Source organism: Salminus brasiliensis, chromosome 4 (assembly GCF_030463535.1).
Source record: "Salminus brasiliensis chromosome 4, fSalBra1.hap2, whole genome shotgun sequence".
Lineage (NCBI taxonomy): Eukaryota > Metazoa > Chordata > Actinopteri > Characiformes > Bryconidae > Salminus > Salminus brasiliensis.
Window position 1 is genome coordinate 31,916,336 of NC_132881.1, and position 13,567 is coordinate 31,929,902.

The 13,567-nt window shown below is 41.1% G+C and overlaps 2 protein-coding genes across 2 annotated transcripts in view; both read left to right on the top strand.

The window, feature by feature from the left end:
* The first annotated feature begins 951 nt into the window (after window positions 1-951).
* Window positions 952-7,524, top strand: paox (polyamine oxidase). Its single transcript, XM_072676954.1, has 7 exons — window positions 952-1,189; window positions 3,048-3,540; window positions 4,320-4,519; window positions 4,658-4,913; window positions 4,992-5,104; window positions 5,203-5,357; window positions 7,014-7,524. Exons 1-7 carry the CDS (start codon window positions 1,030-1,032, stop codon window positions 7,158-7,160), a joined length of 1,524 nt encoding a protein of 507 aa, XP_072533055.1. The 5' UTR covers window positions 952-1,029; the 3' UTR covers window positions 7,161-7,524.
* Window positions 7,525-12,027: 4,503 nt separating this feature from the next.
* Window positions 12,028-13,567, top strand: part of zcchc24 (zinc finger, CCHC domain containing 24) — a 36,512-nt gene continuing 34,972 nt past the window's right edge. The window contains exon 1 of the mRNA XM_072678024.1: window positions 12,028-12,524. Coding sequence (XP_072534125.1) covers window positions 12,288-12,524 — 237 coding nt within the window. The 5' untranslated portion in view covers window positions 12,028-12,287. The remainder of the gene's footprint in view (window positions 12,525-13,567) is intronic.

Below are 13,567 nucleotides of genomic sequence, written 5' to 3' on the forward strand. Positions count from 1 at the left end.
CATATCCCACATCTACAACCTTCTTTCTAGAGGTCGTAGAAAGCTCTTTGGGTCTCGCCATGGTGAAACCCCTCACTTTAACAATTATGAGCCAAACCAAACCAAATGTCTGAGGTTTAAATATGACAGGCTCCTCCAAAACTCTTCTCTAATGATGTAATCATCTGCAGCTGATGTGGATTTTAATTTTAGGCATTTTAAGTAGTAAAAAACATTTTTTTTACTTCTTTGTTTAGCTATATTACCTCCGTCTCTCAATGTTGTGAAAATGAAGATTTAATAACCATACGTTTAAATATTTTTTAAAAGACAAAAATAAAAATATTGTTTCATATATGTGTTATGAAGTTGTAATCTCTGCAGAGAAATACTGGAAATAATTTTGTTGGTGTTTTAAAAGAACAAATGAGATGAAGGGAAACAACTTTCCTGCAATGCTGTGATATCGTTATCCTGGGTTTCCAACGCATTTTGCTTTATTAACTTTGCTAGTCGTTCTTATTATGCATATTAATTTTGTCGTCGACTGACAGCTCTCGGCTGTAAAGGTATGTCTCCACTGTCCACTGCTCCGCGTCGCTCTGTTTCAGTGACGGTCTTATATCGCCCCCTTCTGGTAGGACACTGTTATGAACTTCATGCTTGTTATTCAGGTCAAACACGTCTAGTCTAAAGTGTCTGGTTGGATAAAGTGTTATCTATTTAGTAGTATAGTCCCTACAGACTGATGTGCAATAGTTATAATCTTTTTCTATTTTTTTTTTTATTTATTTATTTGGTGTTTTTTTATTATTAGTTTATTTATTTTCTCTTATAGTTGAAATAATCATACATTTAAACAGCTTGGCCAAACTCAGGATGGTTACATAAGTGACCATTCGTCGGTCTGCTGTCTGCTGCTCTCAGCGGCGCTCGGGTTAAAGTGTAACTGTCAGGAAAAGGAGTCAAGTCGGCTGGGTGGTTATAGTGGTCTCGCCGGCTATGTGCTGATCAGATGAGGAAAGAGCAGGAAGAAGAGAAAGGAAGACGATGGCTCCCCGTCCAGGTCAAGAGGCAAAAGTACTTATTATCGGATGCGGGATTTCAGGGATCGGTGCTGCACAGAGGTTAATACGGCATGGCTTTAGCAACGTACGAGTTCTTGAAGCCACGTCCAGGAGCGGTGGGAGGATCAAGACAGGCAGGCTCGGTGAGTCTGTACCATCGGGCCTGGGTCTTCCAGACGTTAACTGCTGCACTGTTAGCCGGACAGGAAAGACGAAGTGTTGCAGCGTCTGATTAACGTTCAGTACAAGACGAATCTCCACCAGAACAGCGGGGCCGTGCAGTCACTCGTGTGTTTATCCAGCTTAAAGAAGCTATCGCTAACTACAAGTGTATTAGTGCCACTGTCCTACTACTACTGTCATGCCTTTAGAAACGTTAGCTAGCTAGCTGTGCAGTACTTGAGCTTTCGGATGCTAAACTTTTAGCAACTTTTAGTTTATTGATACACAGGGCAATGTCTCCAAATAATGAAGTATATTAGGCCATATAAAACTAGTTAAAGCTTGCTCACTTCGTCAGATGTCGAGGTTAGCGGTTTGGTAGCCTCCGCCAGCGATGGCTGCTCTTCCAGGCAGCTTGTGCTAGCTAACATTGCCTGGTTCTCAAACAGAAATGGACCTGAGCTTCAAGTTCAGATTCAAAAGGCTTGTAATCACGTGTAATCTGGTAAGACTGGTGTGAATTACTCTTCATAAACACCTTTTATGTAGCAACATAAACCAGGAGTAAATGCTGTTTGTAGTTCTGCGCCAGTTTACCATGATAAACAGGACCTGGTTCAGGTTGCAGGAGGTGTCTAATATCTTTGCCTTCACTGGCCCAAACTTGGATGATCCAGGCTTGAGGTGAAATATAAATTAATATTAGGGATGTCCCTATCGAGGTTTTTTTTACCTACTGGTCCGATCAGATCCTCTTAATGCTGACTATCGGCCGATACCGATCCGGTCTTTGTGTTTCTGTAGCTAGCTAGCTAAATAATACAGCCTCACGATTTAGGCAAACTGTGCTAATCCATGCTAGTAAACAGCAGTGAAATCACTATTTTAGTATCAGTTTCTGTGATCAGACTAAATTATGATCTGATCTACTTTGTTTTGAGCAACTTGTTGAACTGTTAAACTCCTAACAGTTTCAGAGCTGGGTGAGAACCAGAGCAAGGAGCGTGCTTCCCTCGCTGGTGTAAACGTTAGCTATCTAGATCTTCCTAAATGGAGCTAAAATTGCAGAACTATTAGAAACTGAGTGGTCCGACAAAAAAAGAAAATAGACCACCTGCTGCTCTCTCGTTTACAGCGAGGCTCTGCGCTAACTCTAAGCCAGAATTTTTCTCTTCCCAGAATTTTATGTTCCACCTTAAATATGCAGCGGTTACGCGCTGCTGTTGAAATGGACTCAATGGAGCTGCGGCGCTATTTAAGGTGGATTTCAGAGTTCGGCTAAGAAGCTCACTTTGCTTTATGTTTGGCTGCTAACTGTTAAAATGAGTTCAAATAAAGCTCTGTTTAGTTTTCCTCATCAAAATAAGGTCCCAGATGAAAAGGATCATGTCTTTTAATGGTGCCTCGAGGAGGCCAGATGGCAGCCTGCTACAGCAAACCTTAAACCTTAAAGCTGACACCCCATAAGAAACAGTATATGAATTGCTTTATAACAGATATAACAAAATAAATGTTTAAAGCAGGGATGCCTGTTACAGCACTGTAGGTTACTGGTTTGCCTTCACTGGTTAAAGAGTGATCTTCATGTGAACTTTACTTTATAGACTTCATAGATATCCCCAGAGTATAGGAACTTTGTACTGGCACAAATATATAACCTTTGAGAATGCATGTAAGGTTGACGCATATGTCCTCATCAGCATTATGTAACCCAGCTGTTAATTTTTTACATGTTTCTCATGAGAAATAATTAAACCTCAGTGATGGAAACTTGACATCTCATTGTCTTTACCAGTCATAAATATCAAATGCATATTTCTTTGCCTTTGTTTCCTCCAGGCAGCAACATTGTAGAGATAGGTGCTAACTGGATTCATGGACCATCACAGGAGAATCCAGTGTTTCGCCTGGCCTGCCACTACCAGTTACTGGACAAAGAGTCAATGTCTGAGGAGAATCAGGCAGTGGACATTGGTGGTCACCCACCTTTTGTACCTAACTGGTTTTCCAGCTCGGGCAGGAAGCTTAATTCTGAGATGATGGCACCTGCATTAGAGCTCTTCATCACTTTACTCGAGAAGTGCCAGGGCTTCCATGACAGTGGTGAAGAACCTCTGCCTACTGTAGGGGAGTTTCTTAAAAGTGAGGCCCTCCGGGTAGCTCATGAGGAGTGGAAGGAGGACCAGGCTACCAAGAAGCTTAGGCTGGCTCTTTTGAGCACACTGCTGAAGGTGGAGTGCTGTGTCAGTGGAACACACACTATGGATGATGTAGGCCTTGGAGCATTTGGCATGTACAAGACCCTTCCAGGACTGGACTGCACCTTCCCAGGGTGAGCTGTTAGAAAACAGTTTTGTTCTTTAGCTTGAAGGTACACTGTATGTCCATATGTTTGTAGACACGTGTGTTCAACTTTTCATCTGAAATTGATATTGGATTTTTATTCAGGCACAAGAGCATGATTGTGGATGATTAGCTGTAGATCACAGTGGTTCTTCACTCTGTAGGGATGGGGCTGAGTTCCACTGCTCCAGAGCCTATTGCTGAGTAGATGAATTCACTAATTTAAAGATTTGATTGCTGAATACTTTTGAGCTATCTATCTATATATATCTATATATCTTAGAAATGCAATGCCTGGGCTCTGAGTGTTCCAGCAGGCTAAGGCTGAGCATTACTGGTTCGAATCCAGGGTAATGCTGCCTGCTATCAGCAGCTGGAGCCTAAGAGAGAGCGCAATTGGTGGGTATATCTCGGTAGGCTCCCTCGGTAGGCTCCCTTTCTCTGCTCAGCACTGCAGTGTGATGCCTGCCAGCACAGACGTCTGCTATCTGATACATTAGAGCCAGGTAACCACCGCTTTCCTTTGAGCGCGTTGGTTACCCGATGACTTTGCATTGGCGGCAGTTCGACAGTTTAAGTCGGTGGCTGATTGTATATGTTTCAGAGGAGGCATATGTCAGTCCTCACCCTCCCAGTGTAGACTGCATTCCATGGGTTGGGTAATTGGGTAGAAAATGATTAAAAAAATAAATAAAATGAAATAGAAATGTAATGCCCAATTCTGAGGTTGCAGCATTAAATGGCTTGTGGATATTGTCTCTGTTCCAGGGGTTATGAAGGCTTAATTAAGCACATGATGAATGAACTTCCCAAGGACATTGTCTTGTACAATAAACCAGTTAAGTGCATTCACTGGAATAACACCTACAAGCAGTCACGCTCAAAAGGGAGGACATGCCCTGTAACTGTTGAATGTACTAATGGAGAGACTTTTGAAGCAGATCATGTCATTGTTACCATTCCACTGGGTATGTTTAGTGTGTTTTACCAGCCTCTTTTTTTCCCAAATCATTTGCTCTTTACTGCTATTTTGTACTCTTTTAAATGTATATTAAGTTTATTGAAAGGCTCCTGTTTTTTTCCCCCTCATCTCCTCAACTTTGAAGGCTACTTGAAGAAGCACCAGGACACACTCCTACATCCCCCTCTGCCATTACATAAATTGCACTCCATCCAGAGGATGGGTTTTGGGACCAACAATAAGATCTTCGTGGAGTTTGAGAACCCATTCTGGGATGAAGACTGTGAGGCTATCTATCTCTTATGGGAAGACGAGTCTGATCTTGCTGATGTTGTAACCAATGTGAAGATGGCCTGGATCAGAAAGCTCTTTGGGTTCACTGTTCTGAAGCCCACAGAGAGGTAGGCAGATTTTGGTCTAATTCAATTCCAGCACTCTACTTGATTTGTCGTGTCTGATTTACTCTTTTGGCAATATAGGTTTGGCCATGTTCTTTGTGGTTGGATTGCTGGGCATGAATCGGAGTTCATGGAAACTCTGACAGAATTTGAAGTGCTGCATGCGATCACTCAGGTCATCCGCAGGTTCACAGGTACTTGGTTTATATGGAAACTTGTATGCTATTGTTCATACCTGTGATAAATACTTTGTGCACCTGGCATAGTTCTGAACCTTTGCTGTAATTTTCAGGAAATCCAACAATTGCACCAAAGAAGCTTCTACGGTCCCAGTGGTTCCATGACCCCTACACCTGTGGATCCTACTCTTATGTGGCCAAAGGGTGCTCAGGTTATGACATAGATAACCTTGCAGAGCCTCTTCCACTGTCAGGTTCAAAGGACCAGGTAAGTTAGACTATCACTCACCCAGTGTTTCCCCTAGATGTAGATTTTTTTCAAAGGTTTTGATGGTGTCCTCAAAAGTGTCTAATTTAATCTCAAGGACTACAGGTCTGTAAACGTTCAGTTCCTTGGGCTACGTTCCCTTTGAAACTGGGACAGCGCAGGAAGTTTGCCAAACCACTGGAACCCTTTGCATTCTCAGACTCCGGTTGTATATGTACCGCAGTACTCCACATAGCTTCAGTACTTAAGTGCAGATACCAGGCTTAGAGCTTGCTGCTTTTCCCATATTCTATTGTTGGTTGTATTTCCCTTCTTACCTGGTCAGCCATGTTGTAGAGTTTTTTAATGAGGAGGAGTGGTGTGAGAAAGCTGCTGGTGACCTTCATTTGGCAGCTTAGGAGGACACGAAGGGGGAGTGTGGTGTAGCATTCTTGTTGTTCCTGCTAATAGCTTGGCAAATAGCCCCATATCAAACATATTGGGGGAAACTCATTTCAGCCCTTATGCAGTTTCCCTCAACCTTCTGGTTCCTGGGCTCCACAAAATCAGCAAGGGTTAATCAGAGTTGTTCCAGGATACAATTGATTTGACAGGCAAGTATCAACAATGTTTATACTTGTCATCACCAGACTCCTGCTGACCCTTCCCAGTTGCTTCATTCAGCAAGATTTCAACATGACCATTGTGTTTCATTTGGATTCATAGAAAAATTGTTTTCTTTGATTGTCCTTTTTAATTTGGGTGCCTTCCAATCACCTCATCCTTTTGATTACCATTATATCCATACCAAAGAGTGCTACATTAAAAAAAAAAAACCTTTTCATGGGTTTGGCCTAGGTTAAGGCCTAAGGCCCTAATGTTTAAATATAAATGGATACACAGAACTCTCCCTGGACCTGGTACCACAACTGTGTCTGAGAACTTCAAGACCATACCACAAGGATTTACTGTTGCAGTGAAACACACACACACACAACAATGAACTGTCTGACCCAACTCCCACAGTCATAGAGGGGAACTTTACTACTTCTTAATTTACTCTTTTTTTCCAAAAATCTTCCACAGCAGTTTGGTGCTTCATTCCATTCCACACATCTTTCACCTTACCCCTCTGAAGATTGTTTTCCTTTTATAGTCCCTAACTCCTTATACTCCCTAATCCTCACAGCCAGCTCACCCAGTATACTCTCCATGCCATCCTTATCACCAACCCTAAAGACCTTCTTATTCTTGTTGAGCTGGGCCTTCAGCTCCTCTGTGATACAGGGTTTGTTATTGCACAAAATTGTCCACACAAAAGTTAATGTAGTCAGTTACACAGTCTGTGAGACCATCAGTGTCCTCAATATAGGGTTCACAAAAATGTCCCAGTCAGTTGTGTCAAAGCAGCTCTTCACAACATTCATTGCCTCAGTAGACCATTTCCAGACTGACTTGTCACCACCGGTCGTCAAAGTGCAAGTGGCTTATACAAGAGGCCTTATGTGGACCATAATGTGGTCTGTGTTACCCTGTGGAAGAAGTGGAGTAAGTCTATATGCCTTATTGATATTGGCACAACGCAATCCAGTGTCCTATTTTCCCATACTGTTCCATGGTGCTTGTTTTTCTTTTTTTTTTATTTCAAGAGTAATATAGCTAAGCTTTTCTCTTCAGTCCTTACAGGTGATGTTTGCTGGAGAGGCCACTCACAGGTCCTTCTTCTCCACTGTCCACGGAGCCCTGATTACAGGCTGGAGAGAAGCAGACCGCCTCCAGTCTCACTATACTACCCTGTCAGGACCGATAACTTCAAAGCTGTAAAGAGGGGACTGTGTGTTGAGAGATGGAATTAATAACTCTGACAATAATGGCTTGATATCTCCACCTCTAGACAGTCAATGTCATGAAAAGATGAACTGATTTTACATGGTAGGATTACATTGTGATTTTTACATAACGTTTGTGGATGTTAGACAGTCCATCCAATCCAGCTGTCCAGAATTTACTCACAACTTAATGGGCTGTCAAACATTTAATTTGACATTATAAAAGCAGCAGATGCCTTTATATTACATGGTGCTTGTTTTTGCTAAATTATGTATTTTGAAAATACTAAAAATAAATAAGTCAAAAGTGTTTTGCACACTACCTTTAATTCAATTAAATAATACATTTGATCACTTTTTGAACTGTCTGATGGTTTTCATTGAAATCCGAATATACTATAGAGGTCCATGTCATATTCTATTATGTATTATTGTTAAGGATAATTATCATAATAAATAAAATAATAATATGATATAATTTGAGATGCGGGGCTGCTGTAATAGTACCTTCTGTAGCTTAGCTGAAGTCTTCTTGGTTTGCTTCTTTCGGACCTCGCTCCTAACATCCCACCCAACAAACCGATCACTGCGATTGGCTAGTAGCATTTTGTCTCCTGTGCTTTGATTAGTTAATAGACTTACGGTGTGGTTAGTGTAATCCCGCCTCCTGCGCTACAATTGGCTAGTACGAGTTTGGCCTCTGCTCTGTGATTGGCCGGAAGGATCACGTCACCTACGCGAGAGAGTTCATGAGACCCCTTAAAGACGCACCTTTGCCTGGACTGTGAGCAGGCGGCGTTTTTAAAAATTTTGTTTTTGTGGGCGGTAAAAAAACTGAAAAATATACTGCTTTACTGCTGTTTGAGGGGAGAAATACAGCGTGAAATACTGGAAGACTTCCTTACTGAGGAAGGGTAACTGAGATCTAAAAGGGTGAGAATTTATTTGTAGCTTTACTAAATACATTTAAGCTAATGATGATATTAAAATTACCTGGTGGGAAAAAACCGGCACTTTTCTGCATTGGACAGGAGCTCTATCACCTCCACAGCAGTAGATGGCGATGTAAACTCCATTAAACTGGATGATGCCCATGTTCAAAGAAATACTTGTAAACAGGAAACCGCTGCAAAATAAATGGGCTTCATAAACAGAAACCAACTCTATAATATATATATATATATAACTGTATATTATAAATAGGGATTTAATTTTTTTTTTTTTTTTTTTTTTTGACAGACCCCGACGAGTCTGTGTGCAAAACTAACGGACCAGAAACAAGGGTTCATGATCATCACCTTCCTTTTTATTTGTTGAGCCACCGTCAGTGTACATTTATTAAATCTCTAGTGCAGATATTGCCGATTTAAAATAAATCTTTAACTCAGTCAGTCAAAATGGGCTTTAACTGTAGAAGGGGGGAGGGAGTGAAAGGTAAGTTGTTCAAATATGGACTCTGCATGCAAAGTTATAGTACTACCAAATACAAAGGCCTGGAGTGAACACACAATATGATGCTAATCAAGTCAAATGAAAGACAGTCATATTCCACCTCTCCATACCTTCATCATTAAAACGTGCAGTCTGGAAGTTACTGCATATTGACGTTGCCAGAAATGTCTCCTCATCTGCTTGTCTTTTTTTCTTTTTTTTCAAATTATTAACAGGAGTCTGGTCCAAGCCTGTCTGTGTCTCCCCCTCATCTGTGAAGAGCCCATTAAGATTCGTGTGCTGACTGAAAAAGGAAAAACCTGACCTTCTTCACACCTCAGCCAGTACAATGTCTCAGCAGTGTGAAGAGGACTTTCCAGAAGGCCTGATTCCTCCAATCGAAATAGATGATGAAGAGTGTGGCATAGTTTGGAGAGAAGAGTCAAATAAATGTCTGGATGAACCTTTGAACAAAAAAGTGAAAGCAGCAAAAGTAAAGTCTGTTGCATCAGATTCAAGCAAGCAATACAAAGACCACCTGAGAAAAACACACCACCACAAGAGCCATAACTGTGCCCAGGCCAGTGATGGCAGGGCAGCAGTGAAAACGCAGACGCGGGGACACAGCGGAAAAATGTTTCCGTGTGAAACTTGTGGGAAAGACTTCATGCGATCAGACCTTCTCACGGACCATGTGAAAGTGCACAAGAGAAAGAGGCCGTACTCTTGTGAGGAGTGTGGCATGATGTTTGCCAAGCCTGCTTATCTAAAAATTCACCAGCGCAGACATGCTGGTGAGAGGGCATTTACGTGTGACCAGTGTGACAAGAAGTTTTTTGATAAGTATGACTTAAACGTTCACCTACGGGATCACACAGGAGAGCGACCATACGTGTGTCCAGAATGCGGAAAGAGCTTCAAACGGATTTATACACTGAACAAGCACAAGAAGACGCATTCAAAAGAGAGACCTTTTCAGTGTAACGTCTGTGGAAAGGCCTACAAATATGGCTACAGTTATAGGTTGCACATGAAGGACCATTCTTCATAGCTTTCTTGTGATTGTACATCAGCCTTTAACCAGACGACTGAATGAATTCAGGAATTTTAATAGATAATGATGTGTTCTGGAGTGTTTTAAGGATGCATACTTTTATGATTTCTTGATCTTTTGTTTTTATTTAGGATATTTATTAATGCATTTCTCTTACTTAACAGAAAATGCCATCTGGTGAAAATGCCAGCCGCTATAATGATGCCTACCTATGTCTTTATTTTGCTCTGCAGTCATGGAAGACTCTGAAACTGCACATGTGATCAGTTATGTAGCATGCTGAAAGGGTTACTGTGACAATACAACTTAAAATAAAGGTCATTTTTGAAGCATCTGTCCACATGGTGTTGGATAGTGTGATGAAGTAATGATAAGTCCTGCTACTATATCCTCTTTATATGTGTTTTTAGCCCTAATACTGTATAAATTGGAGCTTTCCCTACAACTGTGTTTTTTCACATGCTGTTTTTCTTCTTCAGCACTGATCAGATCTCCATCTGAGGCTGAAGTCCTAACTGCCCTCCATAGTGTTGCAGACATTTTTACTGCCCAAAATCCTCCCAACTCCTTGTCCTAATCGGATGAAAATGAGAAATCTGGAGATGGTGGTTTTATTAAGGTCTTCTGTCAGTGCTTCCACATGGTACTACATAGAAAGCAAAATTTGAGCCTGGACCTACTAATTATAGAAATGTTTGTATATCTGTTTACCACTATTGCAAATCTATAAGTGCTAGATTTTTTTTTATCTAATACAAAATTCTATAAGTAACACTGAGCCTCTTTCACTACTTTCTTCCAAAGAATTTTTTTTACATTTGTTCTTGAGAACAGCTTGTGATTAGGGCCCAATCTTATTTTGTACTGGTGGCTGTATACAATAGGTTTTATGTTGTTTTTGTTTTTTTTTTGTATACAAAAGCTTTTTTTTTTGTGACAATACATATGAGATCACATAAGGTCTTGGTCACCGCAATAACACTGCTTGCCACTTGTGCTTCCATTTAGTTGGCTTTATAAGCTCCCAAGAAAACTTATTCTCTCCATTATTCTACCTTTTATTTCTCACTGCAGTTCCTCTATTGCACCACTAGGTGGACCAAAAGCCTGTTGGGTGTCTGGAAAAGCGGGGTGCGTGGAGAACTGCATGCAGCTCACTCAGAAAAGTGTCCGATGTGCACGTATTTCATTTTTTTCCATCACACCTCTAGAACAAGATTTTTTTTTCCAGATTTTATTGTATATGGTGCTCTGCTTAGTCGCCATTAGTTTTAAACCTTTAGGACTGGAGAAGTTTCCAGCCAAATCTCTCCAGTAGGAAGCAGTTCTAACCCCCTGAAGTGTAACCATGTCATGTTTCCTTGTTTAAATGGTCTTTGTCCTTTTTTTACCGCAGTTTATCTGCAGTGATCTCTTTACATAGTGTAACACAAATCATCGTCTTCTGCAACCCTGTAAAACTTGATCAACTAAAGAAAATATTTCATCATTGACCGTGTGAACCTAGTTATCCTTTACTGTATTTTGAAGTGGGCACTCTTCTCTGAGCTCTTTTACTACTTAAAAAATAAGGACACATTTAAGTTGATTTCTCCATTTCTTTAAGTTTACTATTAGGCTTTGTGTGTGTTCAAAAAACAAAAACACACAAGCTGTTGGTTGTGAATTATTCAGGAACTGGTTGGGTATTGCTCAAGAATCTCACCTCTAGCTAAAAAAACAGAGCCATTTGTTTTAGATCAGCCCATTTTCCTGTTTAGTGGGATCTGTAAAACTGCACACCTCCAGCCTTTAAGAGAGTCAGTAATGAGGGCTGCTATAATGCATTGATTACTTAACAGCTGGATGATGTCTTGGGAGAGGGATGGTGATTTAGGTTAGAATAGTAAGTGTAAACATGCAGTTTTTTTAAAAATACTTCAACACAAATAAACAGTAGTATTTACAGTTCCCACCCAACCCCCAGTTTATCTAATCAGCCCTTCATTCTAGTAAATCAGGTGATCTGCTGGTGAAACTGGACCACAAACCTGTGGTCTTCTAACTGCTAGATAGATAGATGGACAGACTAAACCACAGAGGATAAAGACATTTGTTCTTATAGAAACAATGCCTGTCTCTGTGCATGTCTCACACAAATCTGAATGTAGTCAGATCCTGGCTTATAAACGCCAGCTTCTCTGCTGACAAGGCCTGGAACACAGAGTAAATGAATATTCTAATCAACATTAGACGACAACCAATCATCAACAGATCCCGCCGATTTCTATGTGCATATATTTCGAGCACCGCGCTGATTGGCCGATGGGAGATGACGCACACCACGACAAGCTGAATATGCAATGAGCTGCTCTCTGAACGAGTGCAAATAAAGAGAGATAACGGGCCGCCGACAGCGGGCGAAAACTTTTTTTTTGTAATGTCATGTTAGAGGAATAACTTGGGCGTAATCGTAAACCTGGGACGGGGTTCCCAGGAGAGGAACAGGGTTGGAGCGGGAAGAAGAGCAAAAACTTTCCAGTTCTGGGGTGTGGAGAAAAGCGGACGGCGCGTTCAATAAACTTACAAGCACAAGTCGCCGAAGTTGAGGCTTGTCTGAAAGTGACTGCGGGAGAGAGAGAAAGTCATCCGCAAAAGATGAGCTTGTTGTCTGCCATAGACAGTAGTACCTCAGTGTACCAGCCTGCACAACTGCTAAACTGGGTTTATCTCTCTTTACAAGACACCCACCAGACTAGTGCTTTCGATGCCTTCCGACCCGAGCCCAATGCTTCCCATCCGGACCTGAGCTACAGCAAGGCTCCCGCAGCCGACCTCAGCTCCTCTCTCACTTCCAACTATCTCAGCAATTTCTTTCAGCTCCAGAGAAACGAGGTAGGCCGAACACACACCAGCTCTGCTCTGTCGAGCTTAGTACAGCAGCCGCCGTTTGTACAGTAACGTGGATATTCGTTTGCCCAGCCTGTAAAAATATCTTAGTGGGAATGTTTGGGCTGGTGAATGGCAGCCTGTTCTTGTCGTCCACACAACCGCCATGACATTTGGTATAGGCATGATAAGTCATCTATCTCTCAGTGCATCGCTAGACAGCTAGCTAACATGAGTACACAGCTGGAGCCTAAAGTACAGTGAAACTGAAGGTGTTAAAGTTGTTTTTCATTGTTGAAATCGTTCAACTATTAACATGTTGGCTAATGAACATTGCTTAGAATATCGCCGAAAAGATTTTTACCTTGAGTGTCCACCGAAAAAGAGTCTCACAGTGAGACTAACGTTCACGAATCTACTGAGAAAACAGCTGATTAATACTTTTGCGATGTAATTGAATGTATTTGTGTAGTTTAGCTCAGTGTGCCTCTTCTTATGAGATGGCAAAATGAGTTAAATTAGTTAAGTACACGCCTTCAGTCAGAGAGCATCAGCCTGAACAATAGACCTCTATTTTGTAGGTGCCATAGGTCAGTTGTCAAGTTGTTAGGAGAACCCTAAACGCCTCACAGGCCAAATGCCTAAAAGTTTTAGGCCTACATGTCAGGTTTAGCTTGTTAAATGTGCCTCTAGAAAGTAAAACCCCTCTTATGTACACTTAAGAAATAATAAGTGTATTTACATGTTTATGATGATTGCACTCAATTTTACATTACTCAATGTTATATTGGCTAAATGTGCTTCTAGAGAGTAAATCTGGTAATGTATGATGCCCTTTCAGAATGACCAAATATTACCTGTAGGTTTTAAGTCTATATTCTAAGGCTTTATTTATTATTTACGTGATCGTGTAAGTCCTGTAAGTGAATTACATCTTTGATCTTTGATCTGAAACTTTGAACATATAAAAACACACAGTATCAGAATCATATTATTAACAAGAGTTGATTAAATCACATAACAGTAATCGTAGATATGTTGGAATGATG

Coding starts and splice junctions, on each gene's coding strand:
- paox (XM_072676954.1), top strand. CDS start 1,030: ATGGCTCCCCGTCCAGGTCAAGAGGCAAAAGTACTTATTATCGGATGC. Junction 1,190..3,047: donor GATCAAGACAGGCAGGCTCG/GTGAGTCTGTAC, acceptor TGTTTCCTCCAG/GCAGCAACATTGTAGAGATA. Junction 4,520..4,657: donor CATTGTTACCATTCCACTGG/GTATGTTTAGTG, acceptor TCAACTTTGAAG/GCTACTTGAAGAAGCACCAG.